This window comes from Falco peregrinus, chromosome 11 (assembly GCF_023634155.1).
Source record: "Falco peregrinus isolate bFalPer1 chromosome 11, bFalPer1.pri, whole genome shotgun sequence".
Taxonomy (NCBI): domain Eukaryota; kingdom Metazoa; phylum Chordata; class Aves; order Falconiformes; family Falconidae; genus Falco; species Falco peregrinus.
In genome coordinates, this window is record NC_073731.1 from 16,272,211 (window position 1) to 16,291,144 (window position 18,934).

The 18,934-nt window shown below is 50.8% G+C and overlaps 1 protein-coding gene across 2 annotated transcripts; it reads left to right on the forward strand.

Annotated features, from left to right (window-relative positions):
• The first annotated feature begins 221 nt into the window (after positions 1–221).
• On the forward strand, positions 222–17,421 carry FOSL2 (FOS like 2, AP-1 transcription factor subunit). 2 transcript variants are annotated; one of them, XM_055816416.1, is made up of 4 exons: positions 222–992; positions 7,055–7,309; positions 10,968–11,075; positions 12,583–17,421. In XM_055816416.1, the coding sequence occupies exons 1-4, from the start codon at positions 894–896 to the stop codon at positions 13,090–13,092; spliced, it is 972 nt and encodes a 323-aa protein (XP_055672391.1). In that variant the 5' UTR covers positions 222–893; the 3' UTR covers positions 13,093–17,421. The 2 variants fall into 2 exon arrangements, with proteins under 2 accessions (XP_055672391.1, XP_055672392.1); XM_055816417.1 differs by lacking the exon at positions 222–992 and adding an exon at positions 6,813–6,921.
• The last annotated feature ends 1,513 nt before the right edge of the window (positions 17,422–18,934 follow it).

Sequence of the window (18,934 nt, forward strand, 5' to 3'; positions counted from 1 at the left end):
GGACGGGACCAAGTGGGGCGGGGGGAGGCGGGGCCTGACGGGAACACGACGCCGCGCCGCCCCCGCCGCTCAGCCCGCCCCGCCCGGACCCGCGCCGAGCGCGGGTCCGGGCGGGGCGGGCTGAGCGGCGGGGGCGGTGCGGCGGGCGCGGCGGGGGCGGGGCCCATCCCCGTCTCCCCGTGTCCCCCCCCCGCGACGGTGGCAGGTGGGAGGCTCCGCGCTGGCAAGGTGGGGCCGGTGCGCCGCGGGTTTGACGTGTGCGAGTGCACATGGTGCGGCGGCGGGCGGATAATAAGCGAGTGGGGCCGGGGCGATGCCATTGCTCTGAGTCACCGCGGGTGCGCGGAGCTCCCGCTCGCCCTACCGAGGAGCCGCGGGGCGTACGGCCCGCTTGAGTCACCCGGCACCGGGAAAAGGGGCGGCCGGTGGCGGGGTGTGTGTGTGTGTGTGTGGGGGGGGAGCCGCTCCGCCTGCAGCCCCTGGGGCCGCTCCGCCGGCGGGGCGAGTCGCGCCGGGCAGCGCGGAGAGAGGACATCGGGGCGCGCTGCCCACCGCTCTGCTCCCGCGGCGCCGCCGAGCCTCCCGCCCCGTCCCGTCGGCGCTTCGCCGCTGCCTCAGCCTCCTCTATTATTGTTCTTATTATTTTATTTTTTTTCTCTCTTCACCACCCTTTTTTTTAAGCCTTTTTCACCCTTCTCCTTCCCCTCCAAAGCCTTTTTTTTTTTTCCCCCTTTTTAAATTTTTTTTCCCCCCTTTCCCGCGGCGAGCCTTGGGAGGCGAGAGGCAAGCGCCGAAGAGGTCGGGAGGGAGAAGGGGGCGGGGAGACGGCGAGGGAGCGGCGGGTGTCGGTGCGGGAAGGCGGGGACGCGGCTCCCCCGGCCCGACCTCGGACCATGTACCAGGACTATCCCGGGAACTTCGACACCTCCTCCAGAGGCAGCAGCGGCTCCCCGGGACACCCCGAGACCTACTCCACCGGCGCAGCCCAGCAGGTAGGGCCGGGCGCTGCCCCTCTCCCCGTCCCTCCGGGGCCGCTGCGAGCGCTCCCGGCGCAGGAGTTCACCGCCACGCCCGGGGAGCGGCGCTGCCTCCGCGGCGAAGGCGCGGGCGCCCGGCGGAGAGGCGCCGTCCGCGGGGGCGCAGGCGGTGCCGGGGCGCGGGCAGCCGGCAGCCGCCCGTCTCGTCCCTTTTCGTCCCGTCCCGGCGCCCCCGCCGCTTTCCTCCCCTCCCTGCCCGCCCCGCCGCGGGGCGAGAGCCGCGACCCTGCCGGGCGGGACGCGCGGCGGAGCTCCTCTCCGCTCGGGGCCGGGGGTGCCGGGCCGGGGCCGGCGGTGCCGCGGGAGGCAGCGGCCTGCCCCGAGCGGGGACGCGCGGTGAGGAGGCGCCCGGCGGGCCGTCCCGGCCACCACGGGTGGAGCGGCGCCCGCGGGTGCCGGTGGGGAGCCCCCGCCCGGTGCCCGGGGACCCGCCGCAGCGGCGGGCCGGGGCCAGCTCGGAAATCAAAGTGCTCCTGCAGGCGACTCCTCTCCGGGGCCGGTAACGCGAATACACGGCGCATCGCACTCTTCCTCCTTCCTGCTTTTGTTCTCGCCGGGAGCTGCTCTGGCCCCCTGTTTGCCGGCCCTGCCCGAGCGATCGGGCTCTGCCCGGGGCTCGCCGGTGGGTCTGGCCGCCTTCCCCGGGATTTCGGGAGGTGCCGCCCGAGTTACTTCCAAGGCGCGACAGCAGCCGCCGTCACGCGCGCAGGGGACGGCTTGACGCGGGCTCTGCCCGAAGCGCTCTGCCCGCTTCTCGCCCGTGTCCCCCTGACCCCCTCCCTAAACCCGGGCTCCGCGGCCGTGACACTGGCTCTGCCCTTCCCACGGGGGAGAGCCGAGGCCCGGCGGCGCGCCGCTCCGCTCCGCTCGGCCCGCTGCTCCTCCGCGCCCCCGCGGCCGGTGGCTCCTGCCCGGGCGGGAGTTTCCAGGAGCGCCCCCCGCGCCCCCCACGCTCCCGCTGCCGGGCGGCGCTGGAAGAATGGCAGATATTTCCTGTGGAAGCGGCGTGAATTCGCGGACCGAAAAGCCTGGTCGGGTGGCTTGGGGGTTTTTTTGGGTGTGTGGCTTTCTTTTCTTTTATTGTATCATTTTCCTGAGACAACATCTCAGAACGGCTTATATGCCTACATCGACTAACTCCACCACTTCTGGGGAAGGCATTACACAATCGGGCCAGTTATACAAACCTGGGTTATTTCATAACTTGTTTACATCAGCTGGCCCAGCCTCACTTTTTTTTTTTTTCCGCTTTTTCAGAGTTGGGCTCCCCCCCCCCCCCGCCCCCCCCTTCCTCACAATATTATTATTTCTTGTGTGGCCCGTACGAGCGAACTGGCAGGGTGAGCGCATTGCTGTCTTCGCATCGAGAAGTCATAGGATCATTTCAAAAAAAAAAAAAAAAAAAAAAGGAAAGAAAAAAAAGTCCAATCTTAAACTTTGCCAACCGTACCAGCCCGTGACATTCCTCACATTAAAGAAGTTTTACCAGAAATGACTCGCTGCCGCTCCCCGCCTGCTCCAAACGCATCTCGCTGGTGCCCTCTGCGGGCTGCGGACCGAGGCTTCCAGGGATTTCGCTCGGCCCCGGCTCGTTCCCGGTTTACAGTAAACGCCGGGACAAGGTGGGGGAGCGGGGAGGGGGGCTGAGAGGCTGGGAACGCCCCGCAAGCTGCACATCCTTCGCTCTCCCTTTGCTGCCCCGGCGCAGCAGCTGCGCTGGGTTCAAGCACTTGCTGCGGGAGGTGGTGAAACTGCTGCGGCCGCAGCCTGGGGGCTGCCCGGGACCGACCCCTGTTTTGGGGTTTTCCCCTTTCTGTTTTCGGGGACTGTACATCTTCCCCGGGCAGCCGGCGTGCGTGGTGTTTGATACGGGGGCCAGAGCCCAGTTTCTAGGGTTACTATCTGAAACGGGGCTTTGCGCAGGACACCGGCTTAGCGAGAACATAAATGTTTTCTTTAAGAATCCGGGAGATTTCTCAAGGCCTTTTGCGTTGTCTTTCCCTTGATCCTTACAGATGTTGTAGATTAGGATCAAATGTAAGCGTTGCCTTTACCCTAGCAGTCAGGCTGTTCTGCCGATTCTGGTCTAGAGAGATCTGCAGAATTTTATCGCTACAGAAAACATGCTTTGTAGAAATTTTTTCTTTAGTGTGTTGGTTTTTTTTTTTTCCCAAAGCAAGAAAAGATGCATCAGTCACATGTTTAAATGGAAACTGTGTCTCTGAGCCAAAACTTTGATGCTTTTTAATTATTTTTCCCATACAACACAGCACTGGAACATTTTTCTTTTGAGTTGCGTGTCATGCTATTTTCCTAATCACTGACTTGCCATGTGGTAAACATAGACTTTAATGGGAAGAGTTTGTGTACTCTTTCAGACTGGTCGACTTTCCCCTCAGATACCCCAGCACTGTGTGCAGTTTTCCTTCGAGGAGATGTTCAACATGGGACAGCCATCAGGGGCCATGTATTTATTATAGGATACATCCTATACACCCTATATTTGATACCTGAGTAGTTGTTACTGGATGGTTTTTTGGTGGTTTTGTTGTTGGGTTTGTTTTTTCTCGTGGCCATTGGACTAGTTTTTGGTGCTGCTCAGCACATGCAGTTACGGGTGTAAGTGAAGGTCCAGAGGGGAGCAGAGACACGATGGGGTGCGGTATAGAAACTCCTTGTTAAGATGAAGGGAACCACAGAGCAGAACCCTGAAATGTTTCCATGCTGCCCGTGCTCCTATGTTGTGACCTGCTAACGTGGCCTGTCCCTGCCTGTGACAGGACTCGCTGGGGAACTCTCTCGACCATGGGTCAGGGGAGGCCCCCATCCAACCCCATATCTTTAAGGCAGAGCAGAGACTGACCTCAGTTCTTGGCACTCTTAATGACAGGACTCTTTCTGTTCGCTGTTTAGTTGTTGCTTTTTTTTAATAATACCCTCATCTGTGTGTTGCTTGGGTCAGGAAGAGAGCGGTGGCTTTGTGGTTGAGTGCGTGCTGCGTGAGCAGCCCTGCAATCTGGCTATCGCCCCGTCTTTTCTGTAGCACAGTGAATTCTTTGTAGATAAGAAAACCCAAGAACTGGCAGGGAGACGCCTCCAGGAGCCTCTCCCGGGTCAAGAGAGGAGAGCTGTGGGTGTCCTGGGCGAGGAAATGGCAGGAGGGAGTCTGGAAAGCGCAGAAATGGGGAGGTGGGTGAGGGCAGCCGGTGCTGCCGGGCTGGCAAGGGGATCGAGGCTCTCTGAGGGGAGGAGGAGGACAACAAAGCTGGAGCTGCAGTTTGAGGAAAGGTCTGGAGCTCTGCTGTGAGGAGGCCGGTGCTCAAAGGGGCTGTGCAGGGGAGGTGGCAGGGAATTCGGGTCCTGTCAGCAGAACCAGCAGTGTCCCAAGGGTCAGAGCGGATGGTCACTGGGTAGAGTGGGAGCTAGCAGCATTTTGGCATGGCAAAACTGATCCAGTGCAGTGTCCTAGCAGGTAAGGCGAGGTATGTGGGGAAAGCCTGACCGGTCAGGAAGCGATGCTTTGTAAACCCCAGTGGTAGCCTGAGCCTCCCGTATCTGAAGGCTCAGCCTGTTACAGCAGCATGCATGTCCCTTAATTAGTTATCTGGGAAAAATACTGCCTTTGGAAAATACAGAATAAGGGTTGGAGGGATTTTTTTAAAAAATTTTTTAAAGATGTTTTGAGGGATTAGAAAGGAAGCTGGTGACAGAGATGGAGCATGGCACAGACAGGGACTGCAGTGCAGCCAGTCTCTTCCCTTGGGTCTGCAAGCAAACCAGCACCGTGGAGCTGCCGAGGGATGTGGCTGAACTGAGCAGATCCCTTTTGCTGTCCAGGAGACAGCGTTAGAGAAGGGTCCTAGGCTGAATACAGGAGTGATTGCAAGCGGGATAGTCACATTATCAATAACTTGGAGCCTGATCTTTGTGTCAAGACACTTGTATCTCATGTGGCTGATTTGGTGGTGGATCTGACTCTCCCGACCTCCGATGGGAATTTTTAGCAGGTCATTGGGTGTTGGAGGCTGCAGCGACCTGGAACTGCAGCAAAGGGTCATTTGCTCTGGAATGCAAGAGGTGTCTTCTCATAGCAAAGCACCAAAAGATCTGTGAAGGTTTTGCAGCCATAGCTTTCTAGCGTCCCTGCAATGGCGACAGGACTCTCTCTTCTCTGCGTTTTGGGTACAGGAGGGATGGTGGCGCAGGTAGATAAAAGTCATGGCAGAAACCACTTGTGGAGCTGGAAGCAGAACTTGTGTCCCTTGACTTGAGCAGTTGCGGTTCAACTAGTCTCACACTTCCTCCCTTCTGCAAGGTTAAGGTCCTTTGTGTTTATGGTTGTGGAGGCATCAAGGTATCCTCTCCTGTGCCATGTGGTCACAGCCTACACTGGGCAGAGCAAAGAAGGGCGTTTGTGCCTGTAAATTCCCCTGTAGTGTCATCAGTTTGTAGCTCTGGATCTCTGTAGTTAATTGGGAGAGGTCACAAAGATGGCATGCACTCTGAGCTGTAGGTATGCTGAGGCTCGGTTGGGCTCGAGCTCCAGGTGAATCTTTGAGGTGCTGGTGGGGCTTTTGCCAAGGTCTTAGTGCCAGTGTCACCCTGTCTGTGTAATTCCCCCACCTGCTTAACTTGATTCACGGTCCTTCCCCCTCTCATCCTTTCTTGCTAGGTTTTGAGCTGTCCAGAGCTGTAAGATGGCATTTGTTAGTATTAAGACTGGATCTCCTGGTCTCCAGGCCTTGGCAGCTGGACTTTCTTATGGCTAATACTGGCCTGTAGTTATCAGAATGTGAAATGCTATTTGCAGTAGCCTTGGTTTAACAAAGCTCTTAAAGTGCTTGACTAGGCACACCCTGAAAAGGAAATCTGTGTTGAAGGCCCTTATCTGGGACGCTTACCTGAGCTGAGGTCAGGCTGATGCAAGGGCTCTCGCTTCTCTGCGAAGCTAGTTTGTTGACCCAAGAACGCGCACGTTTTTCACAGGATCATTTCAAGGCTTACAAATGGGTGGTAGTGACAGCTGCTGGTCCTACAAGCCCTGTCCCTTGCCTGCGATGGCTGGAGAATGGCTGGTATGTCTGTCTGTAAAACTGAGTCAAACCATTGAAAGCCTCCCGAAGGAGCTCCGCATAGACAAAAGCATTCTTTCTCCCCTACTTCTCCCTCCGGGGACAAGCGATTGTTTTCCTTGCAGTTTAGTGCCAGCATATTATCCAGATGGATTTACCTCTCTGTCTGAAACAAGGTGTACATGTATTTTGGAGGAGATCATTACCTGCTGCCTTGGTTTTACTGCTGCCTTGTTTTGTCTAGACAGTGCAGAGAGCTGCAGGGAACTTGTCCGATCTGAATCCTAAGACTTATTTTATAGGCTGCTATTAAAATACATATCCTCGCACGTAACCATCCCAGGGCCGGCTTTCTCGCCCTGTGTGTGTGACGAGCACAGAACCACCGAACGAGAAGCAAGCTGCTATTCTTGCTGTACCAAACCCGGTGCGGACCCAGCCCGAATTTCAGGGGAATCCTTTGGCAGAAGGCGGCTTTGCTCTGCTTGGTAACAGCATTTCAGAGCTGAAGTTTCTCTTCCTTTTCTTTGGACTGGCAGAGAAGTGTTTTTCTAGAAACTCCTTAATTCCCCTTTTGCTCCATGCCGGAAGGCGCGGTGGGCATGGGTGGGAGGTGGCTGCGGTGGGGACGCTGCCCGAGAGGAGTGGCTGGCGTAGGGGATGCTGGGGGTGTGTGGGGGGATGAGGAAGGGGGCTGGGAGAGGGTAGGGCTGCTCTGGGGCCTGAGCCCAGCACCTTCCTTGGGGGTCTGTGCCAGGCAGGGGCAGCCCAGGTTGCTGCAGAGGCGCCAGCAGCTGGTGCCTTTGCTTCAGGTGCTGCTTTGATCCTCGCTGGTGCCACTCCTGAGGGCCTAGCTGCTTCCTGAGTAGCCGCTTATGTTCTGCTTTCATTGATGGTTTCTTCTCTTCTCTCTCTCTCCCTTTTCTGCCCTGCCTTTCCTCCTAGAAATTTCGAGTAGATATGCCAGGATCAGGCAGTGCTTTTATCCCTACGATCAACGCCATCACAACCAGCCAAGACCTGCAGTGGATGGTCCAGCCTACCGTCATCACCTCCATGTCAAGCCCTTACTCTCGTTCGCACCCCTACAGCCACCCGCTGCCCCCGCTGTCTTCCGTGGCTGGACACACGGCCCTTCAGCGCCCTGGGGTCATCAAAACCATCGGGACCACAGTGGGCCGGAGACGAAGAGATGAGCAGGTAACCATGGTGGGGAGAGCATCTGGGGGTGCCTCAAAGAGGTGTACAGAGACATTCCCCCGCCCCGCCGCCCTCTCTCGGGATCCCCTGGCCCCACGGGGGAACGCTGAGGTCTGTCCCCTGCACTGTACAGGTGCTGGGATTTCTCAGGCTGACGTAGGGTGTGAGCTGGAGGGTGATTTTATTGCTGCTTTCTCATCGTATGGCAAGATTTACCCAATCTCCATCAAACGTTTCACACTGCTGGGCCGCGTTGCAGCTCAGTTTCAAAAGCAGGTGCAACTCTGAAGTCGAGCCCTGGGTTTCAATTTGAGTGTTTCTGCCACTCCAGGCAGAAGGAAACCTCTGAGCCAGCAGAGGTTCTTTTACGTAGGTGCTTTACGAATTTGACACCAAACTACATCAACTGCTGGTTTATGTCTGCTCTGCAGCAGCTAGCGCTGCTCCAGTCTCATTTTTGGGGGATACCACCAGTACCAGACAGCGTCGTGCAGGGAGGAACAGCTTCCCCAGAGCACCTCGACTCTAGTAGCAAGATCCTTCTGGATATCCAGGGTCTAAATCCACCTTCCCGCAACAAACATGCAATCGCTTGATCTCCTTACAGCGGGGAGGTGGGGGTAAGCAGAAATGTTTCTACTCCCAGCCCACTGGCATTTTCACAGCTGGGATGGGTTAGCTTGTGCTACTACTGCCCTGTGCTTAGCCTCCTGATGGGACTGTCGAGCCAGGACCCTGGATCTTGTGCTGGGACAGGGTGGCAGACTAGATGCAGGCAATTTGTCCTCTGGAAATCTTTACAGCCCTGTGAATTCTTCTTAGTAGAAAACAGCCTTTTCCAGGGCTGTCCGGTGAACAGCTATCCACAGTGCTAGGCTAATTTTTTTTTTTTTTTTAAAAAAAATCTGAATAATCTAGATCTCCCCAAACTGTTCCCAAGCAGCGGTTGTGTGAGTTGCTGCAAAGCGGTGTAATGAGACGCCCTGCGAACCCTCAGTACCCAAGCCCACGCTATTGCATGAGGTCTGTTTCTAATAAGGCTCACCAGCCCTACTTTTACTTCCACGTCATCTGTTTTGATTCACAGTCTGATTATTTTATGTGGGGTCGCTGTCTGGTTTAGACCTAAGAGGCAGGGAAGGGGTTAAAGTCACTTGCCCAGAGTGAGCCGCATCTCTGTGTAGGGAGCTGGTATGGGTGCACTGAGGACCCGTTTTTTGGGAGGAAGGATGGAGCAGCCGTGGTGGTTCCGGTATGTGCCAGCCCTTTCCACCAGCCGGAGCTACCTCCTGGTTCCCTTCGTGCAGGGCTGGTGTCCAAAGCCAGGGAAGCTCTCATGAGAACTGGGGGAATAATTAGCAACAACTAATTTGTTTGACAAATGCTGCCTCTGTGTTCACAAATTGGCCGTGAAGAGATCACCATATTCTCCACTTTATTTGTTGTTCAGAGTTATTTGCTGAAGGATGCCTGCCAAGCAATTCCTGGCCTGTGGCTTGTTTGCAAGCCGTTCATTGTGGGTCATTCAAAGCCAAGTCCTTTTGATTAGACGCGTGCTAAGGCAGTACCCGGGTGCTTTACCGTGGCTCTTTGGCTCAGGTTTCTGCTGCTGGTGCTTTGAACACCACATCGGAGTGCCTTTTTGGAAAACGTTGTGTAACGCTTTATGAAAAGACCCTGTTTTGATGAACATTACTGCCAGCGAATGCACGTATTGGGCTTGGACAAGCTACAGATAACACGTACAGCAGGGGCATGAAGAGTGCCAAATGCAACCACTTTCAAACAAATCCAGCAACTGCTGACAGAATATTCCTTTTTAGACCCATTGTAAGTTAAGCACGTCCAGATTAGGGGCTTCAGCCCCACCTATGAGATTTTTGCAAAGCATAGCCTCAGAGGCAAATAATTTTAAAATGGCTGAAGGCCCTGGGAGGAAAAATTTCAGTCCCAACATACTTTATTGAGGTTTGTGCTTCTAAAGCATGAAAGGGCTCTTAAACTCTACACAGATGCCCCGGGTCAGCCCAGAACCTGTGTGCGTGCTTAACACTTTGCTGTACTGCAGACTCTTGAGTGCAATGCATTTTCACCCCGCATATATACAGGCTGGGAAGGGAGCAGGCAGAGCTGCAGCAGGGAGAGCAATGCCTGTGGGAGTCCTTTGTCGGGGGAACTTGCCAGACCCCCGCTGGCTGCTGCCCAGCAGGGTAGAGGTACCCCCCCACCCTGAGATGGAGTGCTGTGATCTGTTGAAGGAAAAGAAAAGCTTTCAGGCCCCAAACCTGTGTCCTGAAGTCCTAGAAGTGCTTGTTGTCATTCAGTGTGCATCTGGGCGCTTGTGCTGCGTGCAGGTGAAATCGCAGGCGTGGACCAGATCCTGAATAAAAAAAGCAGAACTGAGCGAGGTGAATGCACAGAGGCTGAAGTAAACCCCCTGAAATGGCAAAGATCGAAATTAAGGAAATAAAGCAAACCAAAACAAACCAGAATGAGGTTAGAGTAAAACTAACGCTAAAAAGAAAAGACAGTGAAAGGGGGAATGTCTCATCTGCGATTTTGACAGCCTCCAAAGGCATTAAAACTGAAAGCTTTTATGAAAAGGTTTTTCTTTATATTTGCTGCTGGCGCTACGTGAGATCTGACATGTGCTTTTCAGGGTGCTTGTTTCACTTTTGTTTGCAGTCCCCGGGCCAACAGCACACACCAGCCCGGTGAGCTCCAGTGCAGGGCACGAGGTGGGTCTGCAGCGGAGGGGGATGCACAGCTGACCCTCTGTGTGCTTTGAGTCCCCGTGGCAGCGCCAGCTCCTGCACGCCGTGTGCCGTAGCTGTGAGCCCGGCCGCGCTGGCCCTCTTCACGCTCTGCTGTACCGAATCCCCCGCCTTGGCAGTGGTGCAAGCCTATCTGCCGCTGCTGGCATTTCTAAAACCTCGTCTCAAACCCCAAAATCTAGGCCTGGCTTGTCCAGATCTTGTGGGCTCCTACTTGCTTCCTCTGGTTTCGCAAGTGTGTCGCTTGATGGCTTTCTATGGAATTGCTCCTGATTTACATCAGTGAGGATGTCAGCTGGCCTCAGGAAGCCCTTGATATCACTGGAGCCTTGCCTGCTGATGCAAGAAGCACAGTGTGTTATCTTGCCGAGTGCTCAAAAATCTGAGGTCAGATTTTTTGGGTGGTATAAATCATTGTTGCTTCATGGACTTTATGGGAGCTCTGATGATTTTCCTGTCTCCCCTTCCACCCCATCGCCGACCTTCAAGCTAACAACTATTTTTGTGTGGGAAGCAGCAGATATTTTCTTTCAAGAAAGAGGCACTTACAACATCATGCTCTGGTTTTGCTTAATGTACCACCCAAGTTGTGAAACAATCAGAGAGCATCTTTTATCTGTTTGGCCTTGGTGCAGATTCACTGTCCTCTTACACAATCTTCCCCCTTGCTCCCTGCTCCATCTTCTCCTCACCCTTCTACTAAGACCTGGTGCAGGCAGAGATACTGTGTGCTTTCATCTTCTGCTGACATCAGTGAAGAGGGGGAGTGCTCAGCATCCTGCTGGATCAGGCCTTTTTCCTTTGCCTTGTGGTTAAATCCTCACGAACTTCAAGGAATGCCTTGCTCAGATCTGATTGTGGGTTTTCTTGGCACTTGCCCACAGCTGTCGCCTGAGGAAGAAGAGAAGCGAAGGATCCGGAGAGAGAGGAACAAGCTGGCAGCTGCTAAGTGTCGTAACAGGCGTCGAGAGCTAACAGAGAAACTCCAGGCGGTATGTGCTTTGCATACATTTCTCCTTCCTTGTCACCCACCCTTTGGACCAGCTTGAAGGGCATTGCTCTCCCTCCGCTAGTATGTTTGGGGAAGATGCTACAAAATACACGCTGCCTCCCCCTTCTGAGGTCACTCTATGGCATTGCTCCTATATCAGTGGTGGTCAGGGCTCAGGCCCAGAGTTCAGGAGCCTAAATTCCCAGTGCTGACCGCCCAAAATGTCCTAGGAGCTCTCTTCCCTTCTAACCTCCCAACTAGCGTGAGTCTCCCTGCCTCTGGTCTCCCTCCATAAGTGGAAATAAAGATGCTGTGTGCCTCAAAGGCAGGTTTTGAAGACAAAAGCACTGAAGATGATAGGATCATCTGAAAGCAGCAGAAAATGAGGCAGATGTTTTGGCTACCTATCAAAGCTACATCCTTTAGCCTAACCTTTCTTTGGTGGGGGTAACTGATTTCCTGCACAAAGGAAGCACCACAGAGACGTGTAGTCTGGTCCCACAGGGGGAATAACTAGTTAAGCTGGAGAAGGTAGGGATGAGCACAAGAACGGTGAGGCAAGGGACTGACTGAAGTGGAGTCAAAGATGGGATGTGTTGAAAGAGGCTGGAGGGAAGACTCCAGCTCTCCTGCTTAAGAACTAGCTTGGGGCAGGTTTTATTTGATGATCTTATTAAGCAGTGCAACAGCAGCAGTGAAAGCACACCAGTGAAACGTGCTGCTGACTCAAATTTGGGAGGTCTTCTCAGTGTAGGGGGGGCAGAACATCCTATAGGAAGAATTTAAGGATTGTCATGACTAAAGTAATAGGAGTGAGAGGAGTGCAAAGTGGGAGGTCATATCCTGAAGGACTGAGAGCGAGTTCTTTGGAACGGTGAGCTCCTCATACAGGAAGGTACTAATTGCTCGCAGATTGACTGTGAGCCATCAGTGTGATGTGACCATGGGAAAGAACGTATTAATCCTGGGGTGTGTCAAGGGACTACCCAGTGGAGATGAAAGTGTTACACCTTTGTGCCGGAGTCAGGCAAGTGTCGGACCTAATCTGGAATATTCACTGCAGAAAGAATACAGAAATAACGGAAACAGTTTAGAGATTGCTGTACATGGCCTCCATCTAGGTGAAAAGAATATGACTTACCTAAGACAAAAAACAATGGGAGGAGATCTGAGTGCGCTCTGCCAGGGTGTCTGTCAGGCAGACAGCAAGAGAGAAGGGTGAAGTCATAGGCCAGGACAGAGTGATAGAAGCTGGCCATGAGAAAATTAAGGCAAGCTCATGAGAAGACTATTTATAACCCCTAGATCAGGGGAGTTTGGGAATAGCCTACTGGTAGGCACATGAAACACAAGATGCTCAGCTGGCAATGACCTGGTGCCTGCTTGGCTCATGAAGAGTCTGGGGTGTATCTGCCCATGCCAGATGGGAACTGGACTTGATGGCCATGTTCCAGGTGAGGAGCAGTTCCAGAGCCTATGATATTTACTTATTCCACTTCTGTCTGCAGGAAACTGAAGTGCTGGAAGAGGAGAAGTCAGTGCTGCAAAAGGAGATCGCTGAGCTCCAGAAGGAGAAGGAGAAGCTGGAGTTTATGCTGGTGGCTCACAGCCCTGTGTGCAAAATCAGCCCTGAGGAACGTCGGAGCCCACCATCCAGCAGTCTCCAGAGTGTTCGGACTGGAGCAAGCGGAGCGGTGGTGGTGAAGCAGGAGCCTGTGGAGGAAGAGATCCCATCTTCCTCTTTGGTCCTTGACAAAGGCCAGAGGTCTGTCATTAAGCCCATCAGCATTGCTGGAGGTTTTTATGGGGAGGAGGCACTCAACACTCCCATCGTGGTGACCTCAACACCAGCCATCACTCCTGGCTCTTCCAACTTGGTGTTCACCTACCCCAATGTGTTGGATCAGGAGTCTCCTCTCTCCCCGTCCGAGTCCTGCTCCAAAGCTCACCGGAGGAGCAGCAGCAGTGGTGACCAGTCCTCGGATTCCTTGAACTCTCCCACCTTGCTGGCATTGTAATTCCCCTGCGGCCCCCCATTTTGCCAGTGTGTTACATCCCCCCCAGTACCATGGGGGGAGCCCCCCTCCATGGGATTAGAGACAGGCATGGGATCGTTCAAGCACAAGGGCAGCAAGAACAAGGATGGGGAAGTGCTGCAGCTCCAGGAAGGAGAGTGAGGACCAACACCAGCTCCCTGGAGGCAAGAAACGGCAAGGGTGGGACTGACGCACCAGGACTGTTTGGAGAGGGTGATGTCCCTTCTGTAGCAACTGCCTATGGAAACCTCTTCACGGCCGTAGTGGACTTGGGGAGCACCCCTGGCCAGGACTAAAGGCGAGCTGCAGGCGGTTGCTAGTCGTCCCTTCCCTTTATGAATTGATCTGATCAGTTGTGCTCTGTGCTTAGATCATTCTGGTTAGTTGATCTTGCAACTTCTCTCTTTCCCTCTTTCTCTCGTTCTCTCTCTCTCTGCGCTTATCATTTCCAATGTTGTCGATCCCATGACATTTCATCCAGTTGCTCTGAACTTTAAAGGCTTGTTAGGATCTTTCCTTTTGGGACAGGCTGTGGGAAACACAGGGTTGCCCAGGCAGGAGAGGGGTGGCTGGAAGGTCTGGGAGAGGAGGGGACCAAGAGGAGCCCGAGGACTCAGCAGCAAAGACAGAGCCTGTAACTCTGGCCTGGGGCACAGAGATGGTGAACAGAGACAGCAGGAGGCTCATGTAGAAGCCTTTCTTTTTTAAAATGAAGATACATTTATCCCCTTGGACTCCTCAAAAAACAAGTTAGCATCTCAGGGCCAAAGTAGCATCAGAAAAGCTGCTGGGCTGGCACTTACCAGTGTCTTTGGGCAGGGTTTTATCCCAGTTTGGTGGATATCAAATCTACTGCTTGTTGTTTTCTTTTCCTGGGCTGCCTGCTGTCTAGGGAGTATTGCATCTTCCTCCCCATCAGGGCTCCTGACTCAGAAGCCGATCTCTTCCTGTTAGTAAATCCTCCCCTCCCCTTGGCCATATTTGCAGAACATGCTACCGAAAAAGAGGTGGCACCACATGCCTATAAATCTAGGATGGAGACTGTCAGTGGATAAGAGGTTGAAACTAGCTGGCTGTATTCTTGCTGACTTTTCCATTGTTGGGAAAGCAAGCAGCATGCATCTACCAGTTGATACGAGCGGGTGTTGTTTGCTCAGAGATTCCCAGTTTCCAAGGTTGGGGAGAAGGCAGTGGTCCAGCCTTCCAGCACAGGCCACAAGGCACTCCTGACCAAGCAGGAATGGCATGGTTGAAGTGATGACCTGTTTGAACTAGAGCAGAACTTCTGATAACCTCTGGTTATGAATGACAAATTGACAGCAGAGGAAAAATTGATTACCATTATTTGCACCTTGGTCTTTGGCCTCTGTAGGTTTTTTAGGGTTTGTAATTTTTGCGTTGTAATTGATCTGATTTTTTGGGGGTTGATTGGCCTGAAGACAAAAAAAAACCAAATCAGAGGGCTTTTCTCCTAGCCCTGGGTCCTTGTCTTCTCCAACCTGTGGGCTTGACTGCTACTACTAAGTGCTCACAGAGGGCACAAGCTCTCCAGCACTGATGTTCACTACTGAAAACAGCAATCTGTGTAATATGTTCCCACTTGGAGTCAAGCTCAATTCCTGTTGATGTCAAGGCACTGACAAACCATGACCACGTGCACACTAGGATTGCCAGGCTTGCCAGCTAAGCCATTAGGGGATGTCTCTTTGGTCCTGCCTGTCGAAGCTGTGGTGGCAGCTATTTATTTTGGTGTGAGATTTTCTTGTTCTTATATATATATATATGTATTATTTTTTTTAATCAACTGAAACCAGGGTATTTCTTGGTCAGGCTGGACCTGGAGGAATGCAATATGCAATTATAGGGCCAGTCTCATGAAATGCTAAATTACTGCAGTCCCCACCAACTCCACTGGGAATTAAGGGGCTTCAGTCTTGTGGATCCAGACTTTTACTCAGCAGGGCTGGCTTCCCTCAAACCCTGGCCACTGCCTATTCCTTGAATCATTTCAAAGGGACATGACTTTGGCTCTGAAGGCAGACTTTGCTTTTTTATTATTACTGTTATTTTTAAACCCAGATATTTACCAAACCTGCCAGAAATAGACATGAGTGATCTTTTTGTTTCATAAAGCTGATTGTGATTCAGGCTTTTTCTGTATTGCTTAAACACTTCCATCATTACACCAGTGCTAGAGATTTCAAATTGAGCTTACACAATAAGTAAAATGATAAAGGAGTTCTCTTGTCCCTATATGAACATCAAAACTTCCTTTTTAATAAAGTAGACCTTAAAATTCCTGTAGTTAGCACAGAGGATCCTGTTTTCATAGGGGTTTATGTAGATGATATCACTTTAGGTGAAACTGCTGTTTCTCTGTCTCCATTTTCCCAGATGCTTGTTTGGACCAGCCTGGATTTGAAATCTAAAATCTAAAAAATCTGTTCAATAAAATATGTCTGCATGTCATTGCCACCCATTTTTGAGCAGATAGTGGCATTGACAAGTGGTCAGTCCTAAAGTGATACAGCTACTTTGGAGGCTAGCTGACCAGGATTGCTGTCTCCCGGGAGATCAGGACCATTGCTACTAGGGCTTTCAGGGAGTCAGGTGCCTCCTCAAACCCAAGTTAGCCTAACTTCTAGTGGAACAACAAAAATCTGCCGTTACTTTTGCTCACTGAATCATTGCCAAAAGGAGCCGCAGCTGGCCCTTGCCGCACTGCCTGCTACTTTGTCATTGACCTTCTCAGAGACAGGACAGGACGGTCCCCTTTCCTGTCCTGTCATAACGGATGGGATCCATGTAAAACTGCCCAGAAAAGAGTTATTTTTATTTTCTATACTATCTGGAAAAAAACCCAAATACTTTGTGCGTGCCTGTTTTGTCCCTCAGATCTCTCAGAGGACGTCTGTGTTGGGATCACTGGCCTCCTGCCTTCTGTATTTTGTGGATCAGCCTTACTTTTGTTTAGTTTCTGGCAGACAGGTACAACTTGAGCTCTGCTGCTGTTTTGGTCTGGCCCTGCTTTCTTTTCAGGTTTACTGGTGTGCTTTTTGGGAATTGACTGTCTTCCCCATCCCCAAAGTGGTATTTTCCATGAGTACCTTTTCTGCCAATTCCTAAATGTAGTGTCTCCATGTTCTGCATGTAATGGGGATGTGGGAATTGTTATAACTAGTGTCTGACCGAGAGTTGTTGAGTCAGTAGAAAAAAGCCCAGGGAATTTCAGGTGGTGTTGGGTCAGCCCACTAGTGACTGGCCCAGTTAAGCTTCTAATAACAAATTAATCAATGCCAAACTGGGAGGAGCAGTAGCAGCTGCATTGAAGGAAACATTCAGCTTCCAGGTGATGTTTGCTGTTCTAGTTTTTCCCTAGTTCCTCCTTCCCCCTTCCCAGTTGCGGCATTGCCTTCATCCATTCCTTTTTTGTAGGTGTGGAGACTGGGTAAGTCTCAAACTGCTTGTGGTGTGATGGGATTTGGGACCAACATGTTGGGGACAGTAGCTCTCTGTTGTGTTTTTATAATTATTATTTAAATGATCTATTTAGTTCATCTGAACCTTTAATTTTGCTGCTTACTGTATGTAGGATCCACCTGGCCTTCGTCCTAAATGAAAAGAAAAAACAAAAACCTAAGACACCCCCCTCCTCCCTGGTATCTTATTATTTATTGGCAGGCAGCCGTCTTGTGCCTGCTCTAGCAGATCTGCCTGCCATTAATTTAACATCCTCCCAACTCACCTTCCTGGTGTTTGGTTGTTGCTTTTTTTTTTTTTTTTTTTCCTTTCTTGTTGGGGTTGGTTTTTTTTTTTTATCCTAAAACAGACTTCTGAAATGTAAGAAATCTTATTATTGTGACACTTGCAAGTTCATTAGGAAGGCCAAGTCAAACATTTTAAGAGGTGGGGGGAACAATCTATATTTTATTATTTATTTATCATGTTTACATCTTTTTTTCTGTTCAAGACTTGGATATAATAAAGAAAGCATTAAAAGTACTCCAATCTTCTTTTTTTAGGCTAGTAATTTTTTTCCTATTCTTTAAAGAAAACATTCTGGGTTTTGTTGTTGTCTGTATAAAATGTAAAAAGAGATATGTTTCTAAAGATGCATTATCATTCCTCAGTGAACAGTAGGTGGAGTTCAGGACAAATCTCAGAATACAAGATAATAATAAAATCCCATCCTGTTTTACTTAATTGTTCCCCTTCTATTCTGTATGATTAAAGGGTTATTCCACTTTCTTGTTTGTGGTTACTTGATATTAAAACCATATTAAAATGTGTAGAAAATAGGTATCCAGTTGTTTTTGCTCAGTGAGAGGATAAACTGTTGTATATATCTTGATATACTGTGTAGTTCAAAGTAACATCAATAAGGGATAGTGCATCTTTATTAGAGCGATAAGTTACTAGTGTCACTGAAGTCTACTTTAAGATCCTCAGAAACAGAAGGGGCCTGATTTTGATTCCACTGTCCTGGGGGCAAATTGAAAGCATTGGCAGCATATTTGGCGTCTCCAAAATGGGTGTCAGAGGTGGAGTCAGTCATTATCAGGCGACAATGAGGATTATTGAAGGTTTGGGGGCACCATTATCTTTTATATTTTTTTTTTCCCTCAAAAGTTTTAGATCGTAATCTTTCTCTTTTTCTGTTCTTTTTTTTTCTTTTTTTTTTTTTTTTTTTTTGTTTTTTATTTGCGGTGAAATAGTTTCTGCCAAGGAGGTTCTTAAAGGTGACTGCTGAATTGGGACCCTTCTTTGCTCATCGTAATCTTGATATCGTTCTTGCAGTCCTGGAGATTCTCAGCTCTGAGGTGTTCTATCTGGTGTTGTCTTTTTTCTGTTCTTGTTATTTTTCTGAATTACAGGCCTACAGTATTTGCACTAAAACAAAAAGCTTGTTAGAGAAAGCTTGCTGCTATGAAAGAAAGAACATATTAAAATGGTTTTGCTTTTACAATTTTAACTGAGTAGCATTTTGTAGAATAAAATCAATCTAGACTGAAAAGAAAAAATGACGTCTTTTTTCCTCTGCACCTTCCCCCATCGTACTCCTTTCTTTTCCTCCCGTTCCTCAGTGGTGTGACATTCCCCCCCTTCTCCTTTGGTGCTCAGTTGTAATGATTGGCTGTATTGTTGACTATGCTGCTGAGAGTTATGACACTTGTAAATCTTGTTTTAATGACATTGTGGACACTCTTTTGTACAGCAAGAGCTAACTGGAGTTCTTCTCTCTCTCTGTTAATTGAAGTCATTAAAAAGCTCCCTTTGCCATGAACAATTAAAAGCGCGCATGTTCCTTCAATGTGAACAAATGGGTACAGCATTGCCAGGTGCCTGGTTGTAGCACATTTCAGGGCGTTTTTAATTAGAGCAGCTGCAATCCAGACAGCTGTTAGCTGCAACAATGGTAAATGGGGCAGAGGCTAGCAGAGCAGACCACCTGGGCTAAAAGGCAAATAATGCATTAATCCTTTCATCTTGGCTTCGAAAAGGAAAGTGATAGAGCTAGAAAATACATGCTGAGGTGACTTTATTTTTTTTTTTACTTTTTTCTTTTTTTTTTTTTCCCCTGTTCCCCCTAATCCACTTTCTCAGCCAGAAGGACTCAAAGCTTCTGCTCTGAAAACGGGGGATGGAGAGCATGGTTGCTTCACTGGCAGTAAGAAAGAGGTTAAGATGGGATTCCATTGTTCATCTCAGAAAAGCTGCAGTCCCTGGTGTGGAAGGAACACAGATACCCTACTTTAGGAAAGGAGGATGTCATATCCAGATTAAAAAAGAAACGGTGGTGGGGAGATGTTAGGTGAGTCACGGC